Source organism: Microcaecilia unicolor, chromosome 2 (genome assembly GCF_901765095.1).
Source record: "Microcaecilia unicolor chromosome 2, aMicUni1.1, whole genome shotgun sequence".
Lineage (NCBI taxonomy): Eukaryota > Metazoa > Chordata > Amphibia > Gymnophiona > Siphonopidae > Microcaecilia > Microcaecilia unicolor.
The window spans coordinates 240,471,713-240,491,358 of record NC_044032.1 but is presented as its reverse complement, the minus strand read 5'-3'; the positions used below and the strand labels follow the sequence as shown (position 1 = coordinate 240,491,358).

General features: G+C 46.3%; 1 protein-coding gene across 1 annotated transcript in view; it reads left to right on the top strand.

The window, feature by feature from the left end:
* Window positions 1–19,646, top strand: part of DOCK8 (dedicator of cytokinesis 8) — a 281,419-nt gene that overhangs the window by 129,189 nt on the left and 132,584 nt on the right. Inside the window, 4 exon segments of the mRNA XM_030193833.1 lie at window positions 1,741–1,900; window positions 7,634–7,773; window positions 15,354–15,447; window positions 18,600–18,762. Coding sequence (XP_030049693.1) covers window positions 1,741–1,900; window positions 7,634–7,773; window positions 15,354–15,447; window positions 18,600–18,762 — 557 coding nt within the window.

Below are 19,646 nucleotides of genomic sequence, written 5' to 3'. Positions count from 1 at the left end.
CACAACATCCACTACAAACATAGCTTATCATATCTCAATAGTTAACTTCCCATTGGTACGCTATACATATTTCGTTTAATCCCTTCCCCAAACCAACTTCCCCTCCAAAAAAAATTCCCCTCCCATATTCTCTACAGTCTTTATGTGAGGAGGGAGGAGTCTGGACAGGAAGACCATTTCATGTAAATATCCAAAATTTTATGATATGGTAAATGTCCAGTTCGCATGGCTATCAACTTAGACATCAGGTGGATATGCACCTTAATTCAATGCCTTTTGTAACTCTGTTACCCGGAAATGGCAACTGCCATTACGGCAAATGTAAGCCACATTGAGCCTGCAAATTGGACAGAGGAGAGCGGGTGGAGGGGGGAGCGGCAGTGACCTCGGGGGGGGGTGGGGGGTGGGCAGGGGCAGCCTTGTCCCAGGCCCGGCCCAGTCTCTCGGCGGCCCTGGTTACTTGGCAACTCTGCTACTATTGTGAACCATGTGTTTGTGTGGTTCCGTTGTCTGTCAGTGCTGGTCATGCTTGGGTACTCCATGGAGGCACTGAGCTCATGAGGCAAATGGGTAGGGAGGAGATGGATGAATACTGCTTCCATGGTAGCAGTCCCTACTGATCAGTGAGGAAAAAAATGAATCCTACAGGTAAACATGGGAAGAGAAAAACAAGATCATGTATCTAGGACTTTTCATGCAAAATGGATGTTGATGCATTTTACTATCCAGTACATACACAGCCACTTCTGGGGTGGCGAATGTGGTTGCTGGTGATGATGTATAATTTGGATGACATGCTGATTTGGGGGGGGGGGGTGCTTCAGCGAGCAACATAGAGCTAGTGAGCCCTTCTGGCTTCCTGTTCCTGGCTGTCACTGCTGGAACACACCTCTACTTTATAAGAGAATCAGGAAGTCTAAGATTGAGCAGTCTTGTATTTCTTGCATAAATAATAGGTTCTTTGAACAAACTGGGAGGTTTTACAGTACGGTCAGTTGTATCCTAATCATCAGCTGCAGTAACACTCTGACTGTTTTATCTCTTGAGGGTAAGATCTCCAAAGGGGTTAGCTTAAGAGCCTCTTCTATAAAGGAACATAGGAGCCTGTTTTCCTTTTTACAATGCTAACGTAACTGCTTAGATAGGTGGCAAATAGTTTAAGTGGGAGCATGTGTACCAGCCATAGAGCTGGTCGCACCTAAATGCCGGAGATAAGTGTGTCATTTATAGCATTGTATAACTTAATTGTATAAGTTACATGGGTAATTGTGAATCCCCACCCAGACTCTGCTGATGTGTAAGCCCCACTGTAAAATACACACTATGTTAAGACACCTGGGTGTTTACAGAACAATGCTGAGGCAGATTTTTGGCATATACAAATGTATGTGCTAATATTTCTAAACATTTATGCACACAATTGCACAATGTTCTTCTTATGCCTCATATCAGGGTGTCACAGCTTTCAAACGTCTTTAATTTTTTTCCCATTTCCCTCTGCTAGCCAACTTCTGCTGTGAATTCTTCAGGCAAAAGAAAGTGTCCTGTCTGAACACTAGATGTCACTGTAACAGCAGTGCTTGGCTGGGCAGCTGGGGGCCAGTGAATGCAATTTAGCAGCTCTGCTGTACCCAAGAAACCCAGACTGACAGTTGAACTCAAGCCCTCTTCTCTGAGAGAGAAACCTACCCCCTTCTGCTGGGTAAAAAATATGACTCCTTGCTTGTGTCTGTTTTCCAGAGTAAAGATAAGATTGAAAAGCTAAAGATGCAGGCAGAGTCGTTTTGCCAGCGCTTGGGAAAGTACAAGATGCCTTTCGCGTGGGCTCCCATAGGCTTATTCAACTACGTTAACATTTCAACACTGGAAAGGGACACAGCAGAATTTGAAAGCTGGAATGGTAAGTGAATATGTAGCATATGTTCTGGATAAGCGTTTCTTTGTCATTGTATGGTACAAATAGGGTCTGGCACAATGGTTCCCAAACTGTGGGATGGAAGCCCAAATAGGGTCACATCATCGGTAGGCAGGGTCACAAAAACAGGGCTTTTCCACCTCCTTCTGGACCTCTACCATGATCTATGCCTAGTGAGCATGAGGCGGCCTGTGAGTCCGTGAATGTTCACAAGCCCCGTCTCCTCCTCCGGTATGGGCTTCCAGAGACTGCAAACTATGGGTCTGATATTCAGACTGTGAGAGTTAGCCCGGCTAACTCCCTCAGTCACCATTAAACCCGGATATTCAATGCTGGGCCGATTCAGATGACCAGCATTGAATATCTGGTTTATTTTTGGCTGGTTAAAAGATAACCGGCTATGTTGGTATTCTGACTTAGCCGGTTATCTTTTTAAACAGCCAAAGACATCCTGCATATTCACGCAGCCAAATGCCGCTAAAGTGAGACTGAAAAATCAGCAGCTAGCCGGTTATGTCGGAAGGAAAATTGTCAGACTGTAACTCAAAATGCTTCAGGTACTGGTTCAAAAACCCTCGGCACCCTTGAGGGTTCCCATCAAACTGCAGTGGATCTGGAAGTCAAAGTGAGGGAGCTACAGCAGCTGGTCCCGAGGGGGTGTTTCCCAGATGAATAGTAGCTCTGAGGGTGGTTAGCTGAGAGCAGACATCCTGAAGCACCCCAGAAAAAGGTGGTTGACAGCCAACAAGCTCTGGGTCTTCACCTGGACCAACCACCCTCCCCCTCAGGTTGAGCCCTTAGGTGCAGGTGGCCAGCAGGACTAGGAATCCTCAGTCGGAGGTTGGAGCTGTCAAGAAAAGAAAGGGCTGAGAGAGACTCTAGATCTGATGATGATGGTCCCGACAGAGCTGGATTCCAGGCAGGTCAGGCAGCAATCCAAGGAGCATCGGTATCCAGGCAAGAGTCAAGTCAGGCAGCAGCCCAGGCAGCGTCGGAGTGCAGGCAAAAGTCAGGTCAGGCAGCAATCCAAGGAACATCGGTATCCAGGAAGAAGTTGGGTCAGGCAAACCAGAAAGCGTGACGAAACCATAGTGTACAGGACCTGATACTGAGGCCCTGTTTGCAGCATGTGAGCAGTTTATGTTTAAACGGTTTATTGAGTTTTCACACAAAAAACAATACAGTCTTGTGCACAAATAACAGCATTGTGACGAAACAACCCAAATCTATTCCAGACCAATCTACTACATTCTTCAAACTCCCTTCTCCCCCCACCCCTTTCCCTTCCATCCCCTCCCCGAACCCCTCCTCCTTCCCCAAAAACCACCCCCCGTCATCCAACTCATAGAATAACAATTATATACACAGGAATATCATTTCACATCACATATCTAGAGATAATACAGTCTCGATGTCTACCAATAAATGCCTACCATTGAAACCCTATAATTCCCTCCCTCCCTCCCATATACAAAAGAAAAAGAAAAATTCCCCTCAGCAATGCCCTTGGGAGCTTGTGATCTGATAGCCCCCAAAGGCGGTGAGAAAGAACAAACAATCCCCATTATCCCCAACCCCCTCCCTATGGCACCTCTCACACACTGAACCCACCCTAAAAAAAAAAAAAAAAGTGAGCAGTTTATAAAGGGGAAGAGAGGCATCTGACGTCAGAGCCCCTCCCCGAGATACCTTGCATCTGGGGCTGTGGGCTGAGCGAGCATTTCTGGTGCTGTGGCAGAACGTGGAGGCCGAACGTGGTGGAAACTGCGCCCCTGTCGGAGGAAGCCACCATTGTTAGGAAGCGGACACACTGTAAGACGGGTGGTGGCAGGAGCATCCAGCGTCCAAAGCACCATGAGGTGGGAAGCGCCGGTGCCAGAGCACGGCAGGAGCAGCCAGCATCCGGACGCAACGGGTACATGACATCAACTCACATCACAGTATCTTGCAAAATAATTACCACTATGGTACATATCCTTCAACTTTGCTTTATAATAAATATAAACGCCTTAATAAGCTGTATTAATAAAACAGGTACATACTTGTGACGTAGCAGTTTAAATAAGTAACCTAAGAAATCTAATATAAAAAAATACCAACCTCTAACACTGCACACTGGACTATCAAGGTGTTAATTTAAACATCTTTTTTTTTTTTTTTTTTTGCATCCACAGAAATCCCCATAGCTCCACCTCTAAGAATGGATGCAAATCAGAAAAGGGGAATTTCCCCAGGAACTTGCCATACAGAAAAAAGTTGATCTTAACATAACATAAGAGTAGCCATACTTGGTCAGACCAGTGGTCCATCTAGCCCAGTATCCTGTTTTCCAAAAAGTGGCCAAACCAGGTCACAAGTACCTGGCAGAAACCCAAATCATGGCAACACTCCATACTACAAATCCCAGGGCAAGCAGTTGTTTCCCCTGTCTGTCTCAATAGCAGACTATGGACTTTTCCTCCAGGAATTTGTCCAAACCTTTTTTTAAACCCAGATACGCTAACTGCTGTTACCACATCCTCCGGCAAAGAGTTCCAGAGCTTAACTATTCATTCAGTGAAAAAATATTTCCATGTAACTTCCTCGAGTGTCTCCTAGTCTTTGTACTTTTGGAAAGAGTAAAAACTTGATTTACTTCTACTCGTTCTACACCACTCAGGATTTTGTAGACCGCAATCATATCTCCCCTCATCCGTCTCTTTTCCAAGCTGAAAAGCCTTAACCTCTTCAGCCTTTCCTCATACGAGAGGAGTTCCATCCCCTTTATCATTTTGGTCGCTCTTCTTTCAACCTTTTCTGATTCCACTATATCTTTTTTTAGATATGGCGACCAGAACTGAATGCAATACTCAAGGTGCTTACGCATCATGGAGCGATACAAAGGCATTATAGCATTTTCAGTCTTATTCACCATCAATAAAAACATAGATCCTTTCCAGTCCTAAGCATATTGTGAAGTACTGTATCTATAATACAAAGCCTACAAAACTCACTCAGGACCTATACAGCTAATCTACTTTACCATAACACCACTAACTTACAGAAGTAACACAACAAGGACCCTATCTAGGATAATGCAAAACAATAAATGTTGCAGTCAGACCTAGAACCTCAATACGCCTATTGGGAAACTGAATTATTACAAAAGGCTTAAACAGAAACTCCATTTAAACAGACTATCTGGCTTCAGTCACAAACACTGAACACAAACAGACCCTTGCCAGGTACAAAATAAGTGACTATAAACTTAAAGTATGGATATGTATAGAAACATTAAACTTAAAGCCCAAGAAGCCACACTCTGCAGGCAGTGCAACCTTAGACAAAGAGAAACAGCACCCTGCACTCTTCAAACTATAAAGAAAGCATTATAAATTAAATTTACTGTAAAATTGACATTTTCCATTCACTGAATTAAGAATAAAATTCTTCTTTCTCTCTTTGTTGTCTGGTTATTTTTTGTTTTCAATCAGGTTTGTCCCAGTCTCCAGTTTCTGCTTTCTTCTAGCTTTTCTTAAGTTTCTTTACAAGATCTCCAGTCCATCTCCTACTTCTTCTCTCCCTTCTTGCCTTCTTTGCCTCTTCTCCTATATCCATCTCTGACTTTGAAATTTTCCCTTCAGCTTTCCTTCATTTATTTTTCCGTCTCTCAATCTGCTCAGGTTTCATTCATTCTTAGAATTCAGTCTTCCTTTTTTTAGAACCACATCTACCTACAGCTTTTCCTCCCACTCACCCCAACCATCCCATTCTTCATCCTGTTATTTCTGTTTTTTTGCTAATTCTCCCCTCTTCCAGCACCTTCTCTTTCTATTTTCTCCCTCTCTAAGAGGCAGATGCAGCAACCAAACGTAAAAAAATCTAAATCGTTAAAGTCCCTAACGATTTTAAAATAACGAAAAATGCACCAAAAAAAAAAGTCACACATGCTGAGATCGGTATTGAAACGTACAATGTATCAAAGAATCACAATACACATCGTTAATCGGCCCCCAAATCATGCGCAGAGCAGCCAAGCGTTATGTTAGCTGCTCTGCGCATGCCACAAACAGTCAAAACACAGTCAAATCACAAGCACATGGCTCCCAAATCAAAATAAAAATAAAAAAAGGATCGGGAGGGGGCAAGGGCGCTCATCAGGAGCGTCCTGTACGGACGGCCTTGCCCCCCCCCCCCCGCTGCTCCCCACTTTCCGCCGCTCCCCCCACCCCGAAAAAGCAAAATTCAAGCAGCCCCTGCCCCCCTCCCTTCCTCACTACTCTCACCTCAGCTCCGCCTCCCGACATCCTCCGTCCTGTGCCCCGCCCCCTTTGGGGTCATCGCCGCCATTCCCCTCCTCCATCGGGCCCCCCTCCCTCTTACCGGGCCCGTGCAGCGCCTCTCTCCTCTGTCCGAAGGCGCTGCACGGGCAAGAAGAAAGCTGATGGCTGCCTTTGCCCAGCTTCGATGGCGCGTCTTTCTCCTGCTGGTCCCGCCCCTTTCTGACGTCGGTAACCTACGTAGGTTACTGACGTCAGACAGGGGCGGGCGCAGCAGGAGAAAGACGCGCGACCGAAGGCAGGCATCAGCTTTCTTCTTGCCTGTGCAGCGCCTTCGGACAGAGGAGAGAGGCGCTGCACGGGCCCGGTAAGAGGGAGGGGGGCCCGATGGAGGAGGGGAATGGCGGCGACGACCCCAAAAGGGGGCGGGGCACAGGACGGAGGATGTCGGGAGGCGGAGCTGAGGTGAGAGTAGTGAGGAAGGGAGGGGGGCAGGGGCTGCTTGAATTTTGCTTTTTCGGGGTGGGGGGAGCGGCGGAAAGTGGGGAGCAGCGGAGGGGGGGGGCAAGGCCGTCCGTACAGGACGCTCCTGATGAGCGCCCTTGCCCCCTCCCGATCCTTTTTTTATTTTTATTTATTTATGTTTTTCTGACGTCCTTTGGACCAATCACAGCGCTTTTAGCTCTGCTAATGCGCTGGGATTGGCTCAAAGTTTGTTTATTTTTTCTCTTAATGATTTTTCCTGGCACAGAGCTGTCCTAACGAGTGGTCCAGACCTCTCGTTAGTTTTCCTGCCTTTTTCCTGCGTAAAGGCAATCGGAAAAGGTTAGTGCATGTCGTTTCAATGGGGTTTTCACACTAATTGCTCATCTCCATTCCGTTTTCGTTAGCTGCTACTGTCGTCGGAAAATAGGCTTAAGTGCATGGAAAGGATAGGAAATTCTTCCCTGAGGGCTCATTTAACGATGAAAAACGTTTAGTGCATCTACCTCTAAGACTGGGGCTTTCAAGCATATACTGGCAGGATTTTGAACTTCAGAGCCCAGAGCATTAACACTGAGGGGCATTTGGCCAATAGGAGTGCAGATTACTTTCCCTCAGGGCTTAAGCTGAAAGGAAAACAGTCACCTCTGCAACAGTTCTAAAACACATCACCAGCTGACCAAACAAGAGAAATGCACTGGGAAGAAATATGTTATATAGCCACATAATACATCACAGACATCCATTTATTCAGACATATTGATAGTATAATGCCCTATCTGCTTTCCCACTTTAGAAACTCAGGTTAAATAGCAATAACTGCTATTTTGAACTGTTGTAACTATTCCTTCTACTTGTAAGATTGTATTGGTATATTATGTATCAATGCAATTGCATAATCTGATATTTATTTTTGTGGTTTGATGTGATATATTTGTTTTCATTTCTGACTTGGGTGCTTCATTTCCCTGTGCAGGAAGAGCAGCCCCAGGAGATAGGAAGACCTTGACGGCTCAGGCTAGGAGACTCTCTGACAGAAACAGTGTGTATGAGGAAGGCTGCACCTTGTCCAACTTCAAACCTACCACTATTACTGTCAACAGCTTCTTTAAACAGGTACTCTGTCTGTGGTTTTCCAACTGTGAGTCAATGAAGTATTCTGCAGTTGACAGCCAAAATCAAAATGGCAATTGATTTTAAAAAAATGCATTGAGTGAATACTACTACTACTTAACATTTCTAGAGCGCCACTAGGGTTACGCAGCGCTGTACAAATTAATAATCAAGGACAGTCCTTTCTCAGAAGAGCTTACAATCTAAAGGACGAAATGTCAAGTTGGGGTAGTCTAGATTTCCTGAGTACAGGTGTTGTGATTAGGTGCCGAAAGCGACATTGAAGAGGTGGGCTTTGAGCAATGATTTGAAGGGAGGGGGTCTGGCGTATGGGCTCAGGGAGTTTGTTCCAAGCATGGGGTGAGGCGAGGCAGAAAGGCCGGAGCCTAGAGTTGGCGGTGGTGGAGAAGGGTACTGAAAGCAGGGATTTGTCTTGAGAGCGGAGGTTACGGGTAGGGACGTAAGGGGAGATGAGGGTAGAGAGGTAAGGAGGGGCTGCAGATCGAGTGCATTTGTAGGTTAGTAGGAGAAGTTTGAACTGTATGCGGTATCTGATCAGAAGCCAGTGAAGTGACTTGAGGAGAGGGGTGGTATGAGTATATCGGTCAAGGCGAAAGATAAGACGTGCGGCAGAGTTCTGGATGGACTGAAGGGGGGATAGGTGGCTAAGTGGGAGGCCGGTGAGGAGTAGGTTGCAGTAGTCAAGGCGAGAGGTAATGAGAGAGTAGATGAGAGTTCGGGTGGTGTGCTCAGAGAGGAAGGGGCGAATTTTGCTAATGTTGTAGAGGAAGAAGCGACAGGTCTTGGCTATCTGCTGGATATGCGCAGAGAAGGAGAGGGAGGAGTCGAGGAGAGGGAATAAAATTCTTAATATTGCTGGGGACACTCAGTCAAATTTACTGTAAATGTATCACTCCTCCTCCATTCACTACCAAAAAGGCATCCAGTCCCCTCTAGCGCTTACCAGAATATCGGTGGTATAGTAGCAGGGTAGAGACAATTCTCCTTCGCTCCCAGCCCCCTTGCACTGAAGCAAAGATAGCTGTAGGCCCTAAACAAGAATACCAGGACCTGGAGTCTTAGGAGCAGGAAACAATATAGGTAGGTGTAACCTGAACTGGAATACCAAGGGTTGGAGTCTTGGAAGCAGGTGGCTTTGAAACACAGCTTAAAGTCACATATTTAGGAATTTTGGAGCAGGTGAGGGCACCCCAAACCTGAAGGTCATGAGAGTTACAAAGTAATTCAGATTGCACAAAACTGGGCAGTTCTCATCCTACAAGAGAGATACCCAGCATCATTTTTTTCCATTTGAGGAGTAGGAAAATGAAGCCCCCCCCCCCCCCCCCCGATTATCTTCTGTAAGAACCTCCTGTCAGTGTGCCAGGACCCACTGGAAATACTTCATGAGGAACCTTTCTAATGCAGAACTGCTAGGTAACTCAGTTCCAGAAAATAGACTTTTTTGGCCAATCCAGGTTTAGAAATTAAACACCAAAGCAGTGTGGGATTTACAGTCCCTGATTCTACCCATTGAAGCCCATGATACAGATTGCATAATAAATCATGATAGGCCTGTCAAACAGCCAGCACTGGCCAAAATGTCTGCCTCCAGGACCTCAGTAACTTGAAAGCTGTGCTTAAGCTGCTTTGGGTTTTCAAAATTTAGCTGAGTCCTTCTGTCATCTTTTTAATTAGGTGACTTGGCTGTTTTGCACTAAATGTCCCAAATCTGAATAGAAAACATGACCATTTTAGAAACTGCAAAATGTCTATCTTTTTTCCCCCAAAACATACCATTTATGAGTTTTTCTGCTGTGTGCATTTATCTTTTCAGACCAGTTTCAGAAAAAAACCCCCCATACAAGTGAAAAATGTAGAAAATCAAGCCACTGGGATGTAGGAAGGGCCAGTATTTTTAGTAGACTGGTCCCCCATACATCCAAGAGAGCAATGGGGCACCCTAGGGTCACTGCTGTGGACTTCATATAAATGCTCCCAGATACAAATCTCACCGTTGCTCCCTTATCTTGTCTACTGAACGTTCCAAAAGCCACCCAAAACCCACTACCCCCAACTGTACACCACTACAATATCCCTTATTGGTGAAGAGGGCACCTATATATGTGGGTATAGTGAGTTTCTAATGAGGTTTGGAGGGCTTACAGTTTCCACCACAAATGTAACAGGTAAGGGGAGGTATGGGCCTGGGTTCATCTTGTATTGGTCCCTGCACCAACCAGTAGACTACTCCAGGGACCTTCATACTTCTCTAATAGACCTGGCTATAACATCTGAGGCTGTCAACCCTGATTCCCTCCAGTGGTTATCTGGTTATTTAGGGCACCTTTTTGTGCCTTATTCATTCTAAAAACAGGTCTACACCCAAGTGTTTAGATTTTTGCCCTGGACATTTTCATTTTGTTCCATTATGGCTGTAAAATGTCCAAGCATTAGGCACGCCCTAAGCCCACCCTAATCCTGCCTTTGAAACGCCCCCAACATGCCCCCCTTGTGATTTGGACATACTGTAGACAAATTACATAGATATATGTCTTCAAAACAGGTTTTGAAAATACCAATTTGGATGTTTTGAGAAGATTGTCGTCCAAATGCTGTTTTATGACACTTTTTAAGCATTTTACTTTTTCGAAAATGAGCCCCTAAGTCAGTCTATCAATACCTTTATTGGGTTGGTTCATTCAGTCACAGAATCATTAGCCAGGGTATGGCAGCTGCTAGATAGAGACTCCCAAGGTTTCTATACTAGACAAGAACAAGATAAGAACTAGGATTGCTCAAAGTAAGTTGATGTCAAGAAATGCATCCAACACAAAAGGACAAACAGGGGCATAGCTATCATTGAGCAAGCCCAGCAAAATGCCCAGGACTGCCTGAGATTACACTTCCTCCTCCCCCCACCTGTACCCATGTCTGACATAGCACCAGCTCTCCCTCCTCCCGTGTTCGGCAACACTCCCGGTCCTCCACATGCAGAGAGAACACTGAAACCTTGCCTTGCTGGCCAGCAGGGCCTTTCCTGTGTGCCTCCTGCCCACAGGATGTTGCATCAGAGAGGTGGCATGTGCACAGGTAAAGACTCACTTGCCAGTTGGGCAGGTTTCAATGCTCTTTCTGTCGTGTGTGGAGGACTGGTGGCAGGGGGAGCTGGAGCACTGCCGGATCCACGCTGCTGTAGGAGGGAGGGGAGGGGGACAGGAAGGGGAAATATGCTGGACCTGGACCTGAACCCAGACTCAGACATTGGGGGGGGGGGGGGGAATGGAGAAATGCTGAACTGGCTGGTGGGGGTGGGGTAGAGAGAGACCTGGAGTAAAGTTATGGGTGTAGTTTGACTGTTTCATTTGGGGGAGGCAAAGGATGGGGCGGGACATATTAGCATATTCATTTGCATATATACTAGTAAAAAAGGCCTGTTTCTTAACGCAATGAAACGGGCGCTAGCAATGTAATGAGTTCCTGCCATTAATGTTTCCACGGTTGTAGTCTGAATATAATTGTTGTTTACATGTGTAAGATTTCTGTATATACAATATTTTTTGTGTAAACTGTGTTACTACGTGGTAAAGGTTTTCCTTGTTCAGGCCCTTCAATCAGTTTAACAATCACATCAGAAGAGCTCCTTACTCGTGAGAATGCAACATACAGTTGCCCATGTGAGAGACTGAGAGTGACAGTGTGTTTTACAGACAGTGTAAGAGAGAGAGACACCAGTGGCGTAGCTACGTGGGGCCTGAGGGGGCCTGGGCCCCCGTAGATTCCAGCCTGGGCCCCCTCCCGGCGAACCCGCCCCCGCCGCCGCCTACCTTCACTTTTGCTGGTGGGGGACCCCACTCCCCGCCAGCCGACATCCTCTCCGTCCTGCTCCTGCTGTTGCATACATTGCTGACGTCCTGCACGTACAACGTGCGACGTCAGACTCAGAGAACAGATTGGCAAGGATAAATGTGCTGTTGAACTGGCTCGTAATCTATCACTGTTGGATTCCCTACATATGCAGAAAGAAGCCTGGAATCATGTTACATAGGCAACCATTGTGAACTGCTACAAGAGGACAAGCTTTGTTAAGGATGTGGAGGGGGGTGCAGCTGTTGCAAACGTGTCAGATGAAGAGGTTATTGACATACCAGCCGGTGTTACTGAAGAGGAGTTCCATCGCTACTTAGCTGTTGACTACGATCTACAAACAGCTGAAGACAGCACTGATGTGGAGATATGCGCCTACACGCAGGCAACAATGGCTGATGATGGAACAGATGAAGAAATGAGCAGCGAGGCACATGCTGATGAAATTCAACAACCTCCACCTGTCACATTTGCAAGAGCACTGGAGACAATCAACACCGTGCGGGCCTATCTGGAGGCCACTGGATGTCAGTACTATGACAGTTTTTACCGTCTGGCAGATATAGTCTATGGAGCTCACAGACCCAAGAGTGTACAGAGGACTATAACTGATTACGTCAAGTAAAGCCTAATGTCAGTTAACTGAGACTGTATAGTGTACGTATAATAATAAACAGTACTGTATATATGTTTATCAGATGTCAAGCTTCTTGGGGTCACAACGGTTAAGTGCACGCTCTGGTTAACTGCGTGCATTTCTTTGGTCCCAGACCCTTATGAATATGCTAATATGGAGGAAGGAAGGAAGGGAGAAAGACAGTGGCGTTCCTAGGGGGGCTGACACCCAGGGCAGATCGCCGATTCGCCCCGCCCCCTAGGTGCAGCACCCCCCCCCCCCGGATGCAGCGCGGCCCCCCCCCCCCCCCCCGGCGAAAGGACACCCCCCCCCATGAAGGAACCCTTTCCGGGTGCACGCCGCTGGGGGGACTGCCGCGCGCACCTGTCCTCCGTTCGTTCCATGCTTCTTCTCTGCCCCGGAACAGGAAGTAACCTGTTCTGGGGCAGAGAAGAAGCATGGAACGAAAGGAGGACAGGCGCACACGGCACCCCCCCCCCCCCCCAGCGGTGTGCACCCGGGGCGGACTGCACCCACCGCCCCCCTAGGAATGCCACTGGAGAAATAACCATAATGAATATGTATAAGATATCTCATTCATATACATTATAGTTATTCCCAAAAAGGCCAGCTCTTTCTCTCTTCCTTCCTTCCTTCCTTCCTTCTTTCCTCCTTACCTAGCACTCTTTCTTCCTCTCCAGTAGTATTTCCCTACCCCCTCTCCCATACCATGCCAGTGTAGACCTTAGAAATGCATAAGCTCTATATGTAGATCCTTCAAGAGGTAGTGTGTCATGATTTAGGCTCTACACCCTTTCTGATGTTTTGATGCCACCTCAGTAAGGCCAACACACAATCTCTCCACTGCAAAACACTATACACAAACTTGTGCAAAAACCCACTCATAACCTTACCAAACCATAACAGCACTAATTCCAAGGACAGGACGAGCTACAACCTTATGCGTTTAAAGGCAGCACTGTAATTACACTGGGCTCTAAAACACCAGTACACTACCTAAAGAAAAAAACAAAAAGGGCTGCAAATACTACACACTAGCAGAATACTGCACCTTGATCACACATGAAAAACACATGACAACAGATATGACACAAGGAACTAGAAATAAAAAAATATGAAGACAAAATACTGAACTGGAAAGTTACCTCAAGAAGTTAGACTCAGCATGCAGCAATACTAGAAAAATTGAAACTTACATGCAAAATATCACAGATGCAAATTTCCAAAAGCTGACGTATTCCATTTAATACATTCTGAATAAAATATTTTTTTCTACCTTTGTTGTCTGATCATTTAGTTTTTCTATTCGCTTTGGTCCCAATGTCTTCTGTTTTATGCAGTGTCTTCTTTCCATTTGATATTTTTTCACTCACCATGTCCACCATCCTCCTGTGTCTTTATGCGTCCTGTCTACCATCTGTAGCCCTATCCCTATCCTTCCTCGAGTTTCAGTATCTGCCCTCAAGGTGTTCGATCCAATCCTTAAATTCAGCAGTTTTCCCTCCATCCATATCCAGCATTTCTCCCCTCCCCTTCATCCATCCGTGTGCATCTACTTCCTCTGTCTTCCCTCCCCTCCATCCATGTCCAGCATTTCTCCTCTCTCCCTTCTCCTCCATCCGTGTGCATCTCCTTCCTTTTGTCACGATTGTGGTCGTGACCCCTCTCAGGCTCACCTTATTTCCGGCGGTCAGCTTCTGAGCTGGCTTCTGTTTGTTCTTCCTGAGTTAGTTCTGTCTCTGTCTCTGTGTGCTGGCTGCTTCCAGCATGGCTCTGATTTCTCCACTATACTGCACCTGTGTGTGTTAAGCCTCTCTGTGCTTCAGTATGCTTTCTGCCTGTGTTTTGGTTTGTGTTCCTCTTGCCCTCTGGTGGCCAGACCTGGTGGCTTCATTGGATTGTCTGTGTGCTGTTTCCCATTCCAGACTTCAGCCCAGTCCAGTCCGGAGCTTCCGGCCTGCCAGACTTGCTTGTCTTCTTTGAGCCTGCACAGCACCCGTAGCTGTCTTGTGATTGCGGGAGCAGAGTCTCAGCTGCTGCTGGGCTTTTTAGCCATTTGGGAACTCTCTGCTTTGCCTTTGCATCACCTAAAGCCCTGGTTTGTTGGTGCTTGTTGCACTTCTGCCTAGTCCAGTTTATAGTCTGTATTCTTGCCTGATTCTAGTTTAGTCTTTGTGTAGCTTCTTGTTCTGTATTGCTTGTTTCCCAGTCATGTTTCTTGTTTGTATGTCTTTGTCTAGTTCTTGATTGCCTGTGTTTCTTGTTCAGTGACTGCCTGGCAGCTTTCAGTTCTGTCTCCTGTCTATCAGTGTTTGTTCCCTGTTTCAGTGGCTGCTTGCAGCTTTCGGTTCTGCCTCTTGTCTATCAGTGTTTGTTCCCTGTTTCAGTGGCTGCTTGCAGCTTTCGGTTCTGTCCCTTGCCTGTCTGAGAATCCTAGTCTAGTATTCTGCCTAGCCTCCCTGTGTGTTATAGTCCCTGTGTGTATCCTGCTGGTCTCCAGTTCCGGCCCTGTCCGGCAAGTCCTGCCAGCCACCTGCACCCAGGGGCTCAACTCCTGGGGAAGGGTGGCCAGGTGCAGGTGAAGTCTAGCCATCCCTGTCAGAGTTCTGTCTTATCCTTGTGTGGGGTGGTTTTGCCTGCCACTGCCGCTCCTCGGCAGTGGCCCAAGGGCTCACGATCCTAGTTCCTGCTTTGGAAAATGTGACACCTTTCTCTTTCCTTCCCTCCATCCTTGTCCAACATTTCTCCTCTCTTTAACTGCCCTCCATTCCATCCATGTGCAGCATTTCTCCTCGCTTACCTCCCCTCCATCCATGTGCATCTCCTTCATGACTTCCCTCCCCTTCATCCATCCATGTCCAGCAACTCTTCATTCTCCCCTGCCCTCTCCTCCATCCACCCATATCCAGCAAAATTCCTCTCTCCCCTGCCCCAATTCATCCATCCATGTCCAGCAATTCTCCTCTCCCATGCCCTTCATCCATCCATGACCAGCAACTTTCCATTCTCCCCTGCCCTTCTTACCATTTTAATCATCTTTTGCAAAGGAAGGAAATGATCTTAGTCTCTCTCCCGACAGGAAGGAGACCGGCTTAGTGATGAAGATTTATTCAAGTTTTTAGCTGATTACAAGAGATCTGCTGCTTTACAAAGAAGAGTCAAGTCTATCCCAGGTAAGGGATGCTTTTAATTCTAATTCCTGCTGCAGTGTCACTTCATTTCACATTTACCTATATTTTTTGCAGCCAAGAGAGTCCATTTAGTGATTTGAAAATATTGTACATTATTGTGCGGTCCTTGAAAAATAAGTAAGACATGGTCTAGCAGATGTCAGGGCAGGAATTAACTATTATTATGGAGTCCTATCATACTTACATTGGCACACTTTTATTAAATAATTTTGTCTCAATGATTATATTTGAGCATTGTGTTTCTATGCAGGAGTGGAGTCAATTACTCTGCACGTTGAGGGACTATCATTGACTTTTATTAGTTAGTCCCTATGTCTAATTTATCAGCCCCTGGGGCCTTTTGCTATAGGTCCTATGGCCCTGGAGGAAATTTGCACATCTTTCTTTACCACTGAATGCTAAAATTATTAGTTTTTTTTAATGTTTAGGCATATGTTAGATTTTGACATCAAATAGATATTTTCTTGATTGGTGTGGAAGCTTTGGGCTTCGAACAGCGAGTGACTATGCCAACCCAAAGAATGCAAAGTAGTCCTCAAGGAAAAAAGCATCCCACAAAATAATCTACAGAGAAGAAATGGAGGGAGAAGCAGCAATTTCAGCCTTTTTGTTTCCAGGAGATATATCTTTCTTTCATCCCTTAGAAGCACCAGCTCCTAATCTACACTATCACCTTTTTTGGAAAAAAGGAAAAGCACTGGTTCATCACACTTACCATATGCATTGTTTTTCCATTATATATTAATACCCCCCCAAATTTGGTGCTAGTATTTGCTTCCTTATCCCAAGCTGACCCGTGCAGCTTTTCTACCTTCTTCTCCAGGGCTGGTGTTAGATATACTGAGGGCAAATATTCGGAAGGGGACCTAAAGTCTGTCAGCAGGGTGTGCCATCCTCAGCTTTGGGTCCCCTGTATCTTCAGGGCCCAGGTCTGTTGCCCTGTTTGTATTCCTTTGATACTGGCCCTGTTCTTCCTCCAAGGCTCTTTCTCTCTCTCTTTTCTCACAGAGCACTTTTTTATTTCTCCCTTCCCTCCCCCCATGCAAGGCACACTGTTTCTCTTCCCCTTTCCTTCCTTCCCTCAAGCATTCTTCCCTGCTCACTTCAGATAGTCTCTCTCTCCTTTCCCCTCCCAACAATTCTCTTTTTCTCTCTTCTTCCCTTCCCCCCCAGGTACTCTTTCCCCTCCACTACCCTAATGGCTCCACAGACTGTGTTGCCCTTTTGCTGCCCCATACTGCAAGGCTCACCTCCTGTAGGCTTCCCACTGTCCCACCCATGGTTTGCTTGCTGTTCAGTAGGATAGATGAATGATCTGTTGTTAGACAGTCTTGGCAGGGTTTTTTATTTTTTAGCTGTATGGATTAGCCAAGTTGTTTTAAGTATTGTATGTGTTGGCAACACTTACTGATCTTTGAAGGAACAAAGAATTTACATTGACGACCTCTGACACAGGCACTTTGCTGAAACACGGCCCATGTCAGGTCCTTTAGTAAACTTTAGATGTCAACTGATCCTTGGAGACCTTGCTTTTTTTCACGTGGCTTGGTTTCTTGTGCTTTGGACTTCTTCTCTCCTGTTTGATCAAAGCAGAGTCTTATGCAGCAAACTTAGCATGAGTAAGGCTGGCCCTCAGCATCAGTTAACTTCCTTCATATAAATTAGTTTGTAAAATTTGAATTCCTGTATACTGAGACCAAGAATGTTCTATTCACAGAAGCTCTTAGATAAACTGTCACTTTAGTACTGGACTGGTACTGTGTCATAGGAGGAGGGCAATTCATCTCCACTGGACTTCCCCATAAGATATTGAAAAAATTTCTTTGGATCTAGGTGTAGACTTAAAAACTTGGGAGCCAGTAGATGAGAGCTCTCTCAGCTTCCCAGTCATTCCATAGAGGTTGAAAGGGTTGGGGGGAGGGGTGGGGACACTCAATGGCAGCATTTTTAGATAGCTCCCCAGCAACTAGTTTCTAAGGGCCTCTTTAACTAAGGCGCGCTAGCGTTTTTAGCGCGCGCTACTATTTAGAGTGCTCTAAACGTTAAAGATGTCCATTTATTCCTATGGACGTCTCTAATGTTTAGCGCACCCTAAATATTAGTGCACGCTAAAAATGCTAGCGTGCCTTAGTAAAAGAGGCCCAAAGTTTTTGCCAAGGTCTGCTGCATCTGCTTTAGGGCCTGATTACATGTTTTCCCATTCTGTATCTACTGGGCAGAAAATCTTACTAAATCTTCTCTTTTTCTCTCTCAAACCCCTTACCCATCCTCTCAACCTAGTCTACCCCTGTCTCTATCTCCCACTCTTGTTTCATTCCCCCTCTTATCCTAGTTTTCATTAGTCTTCCTCTCTCACTCCATTCCTCATCCCATCAGTCTCAACCACCCTCCCCACCCAGCCATCCCATCCTGTCTGCCAATCATGCCCCCATGCAGTCACCCCTCAGATAAACAGTCTTCTACATCCAGTCATCCCCACCATCATCCTCATTGCTCTCCCCTTTATCTCCTGACCTCTTCCAGCCATTCCTCTCTCCACGCTTGGCCAACCATCCTTTCTAGATAACCAGTCATCTACCTATCATCCTCAGGAAGTCTCCCCCACACCGGTTTTTCCCCGTATCAACCCTTCCACCAAACCAGCCAGTCACCTTCTAGCTGGTTCAAGTGAGCAATACTTCTCCTCACCATGTTGGCTCTTAAGACTCCTACTCAGATGCTGATACCAGTTTTCCTACTTGACAGCCACTGCCTATTAATTATTTTCCTTTAAATGTGAGCTGCAAGGTGTCTGAAAAACCTCAATGGTCTTGAAAGACTAGTGCAAGAATTCAAACAACACTTGATTCAAGCACAATTGAGAACTAGCACAGATGGAGGAAGCATGTTTGGGCAGGCAAATCCCAGGAACCAGAGACAAATTTCTAGGTACCTGTGCTTCTGAGGAAAAAGATGTGAACTTAGACATCAGAGGTTCCCTATAACTCTGATGCCTCTCCTAGGTATTACCCTTCCCAGGGCTAGTGGAGGGACCAAAATCAAACCTACCTTCAAAGTTTTACAATCAGTTATTTGTTAAGACAAAAAGTCCCCATATGAATTGCTCCATAATCCTTACCTACATGTTTAAATAGGCTTCTTAAAGCTGGAAGTTTCACCAGTGTCTGAGGGCCTCAGTTGCTTCCTCACTCCAGAGCTGCTGCCAGTGAAACCATTTCCTGAACTCCGCAGCCGTCCCACCAAAGAAATTCTAGAGTTTCCAACCCGAGAGGTGTATGTTCCCCATACCATCTACAGGTAGGAATCTATTCACTTAGTCATTGAGCATTCAAACAAAATGAGATGGAGTATATTTTATTTTGTGATACAGTACAAGAAATAAAATGGGGAAGGGAGTCTGAGTGGATGCTAGCCACCTGGTTTAAGGGACCAGGCTGATCAGCAGGAGCTGGAGCTTCAGCATACAACACTAACAAAGTAGCCTGAGAACAGGACAGGCACTAGTACAGAGAGCAAGGTAGAAGCCTGGAGTAAGCTTTACTACTACTAATCATTTCTATAGCGCTACTAGACATACGCAGTGCTGTACACATTCTGCTTGTTGGTTCTCCCTTATATGGTGTGAAGCCCTGCTCAGCACTGGGCAGGGCTGGGCACCACCATTTTCGAGGCAGCACCAATGGAGGCCACCTCCCTCCTCCAACAAAAGTAGTTGGGTGGGAAAGGGCTGGTAGACCACCAGGTGGGTGCGGAGGGGATTGACCCACGGCCCACTGGGCCACCAGGGACATTTGAGGGATGCTAGAGGGGAGTTAGGGGGGCTGTAGACCAAACGGATATCCAGCCCCCCCCAAACGTGTCGGGGAGATCATGGGGACCGGATGTCCGCCAGACCTCTAGCTCCTGTTTCGCTTGGCTCGGAGTGGGGGTACTTGGGGTCTGGTGATCCCATGGACCTCCAGCCCCTGTGTTTGACAGGTCTCGACTTTTGACAGCCCAGACCTGTCAAACAAGTGCAGGAGGATTGTGCCTGCCTGCACTTCTACCCTGTGATCAGAGAGAATAGCGGCGCTTAAATTTGCATGCTATTATCTCTGATCATAGGGGTGGTAAAGCCCCATGCTGTTCCAGCGCTATTTTTAGAGCGCTGTTTGGAACAGCGCAGGGCCTTTGATCATCTG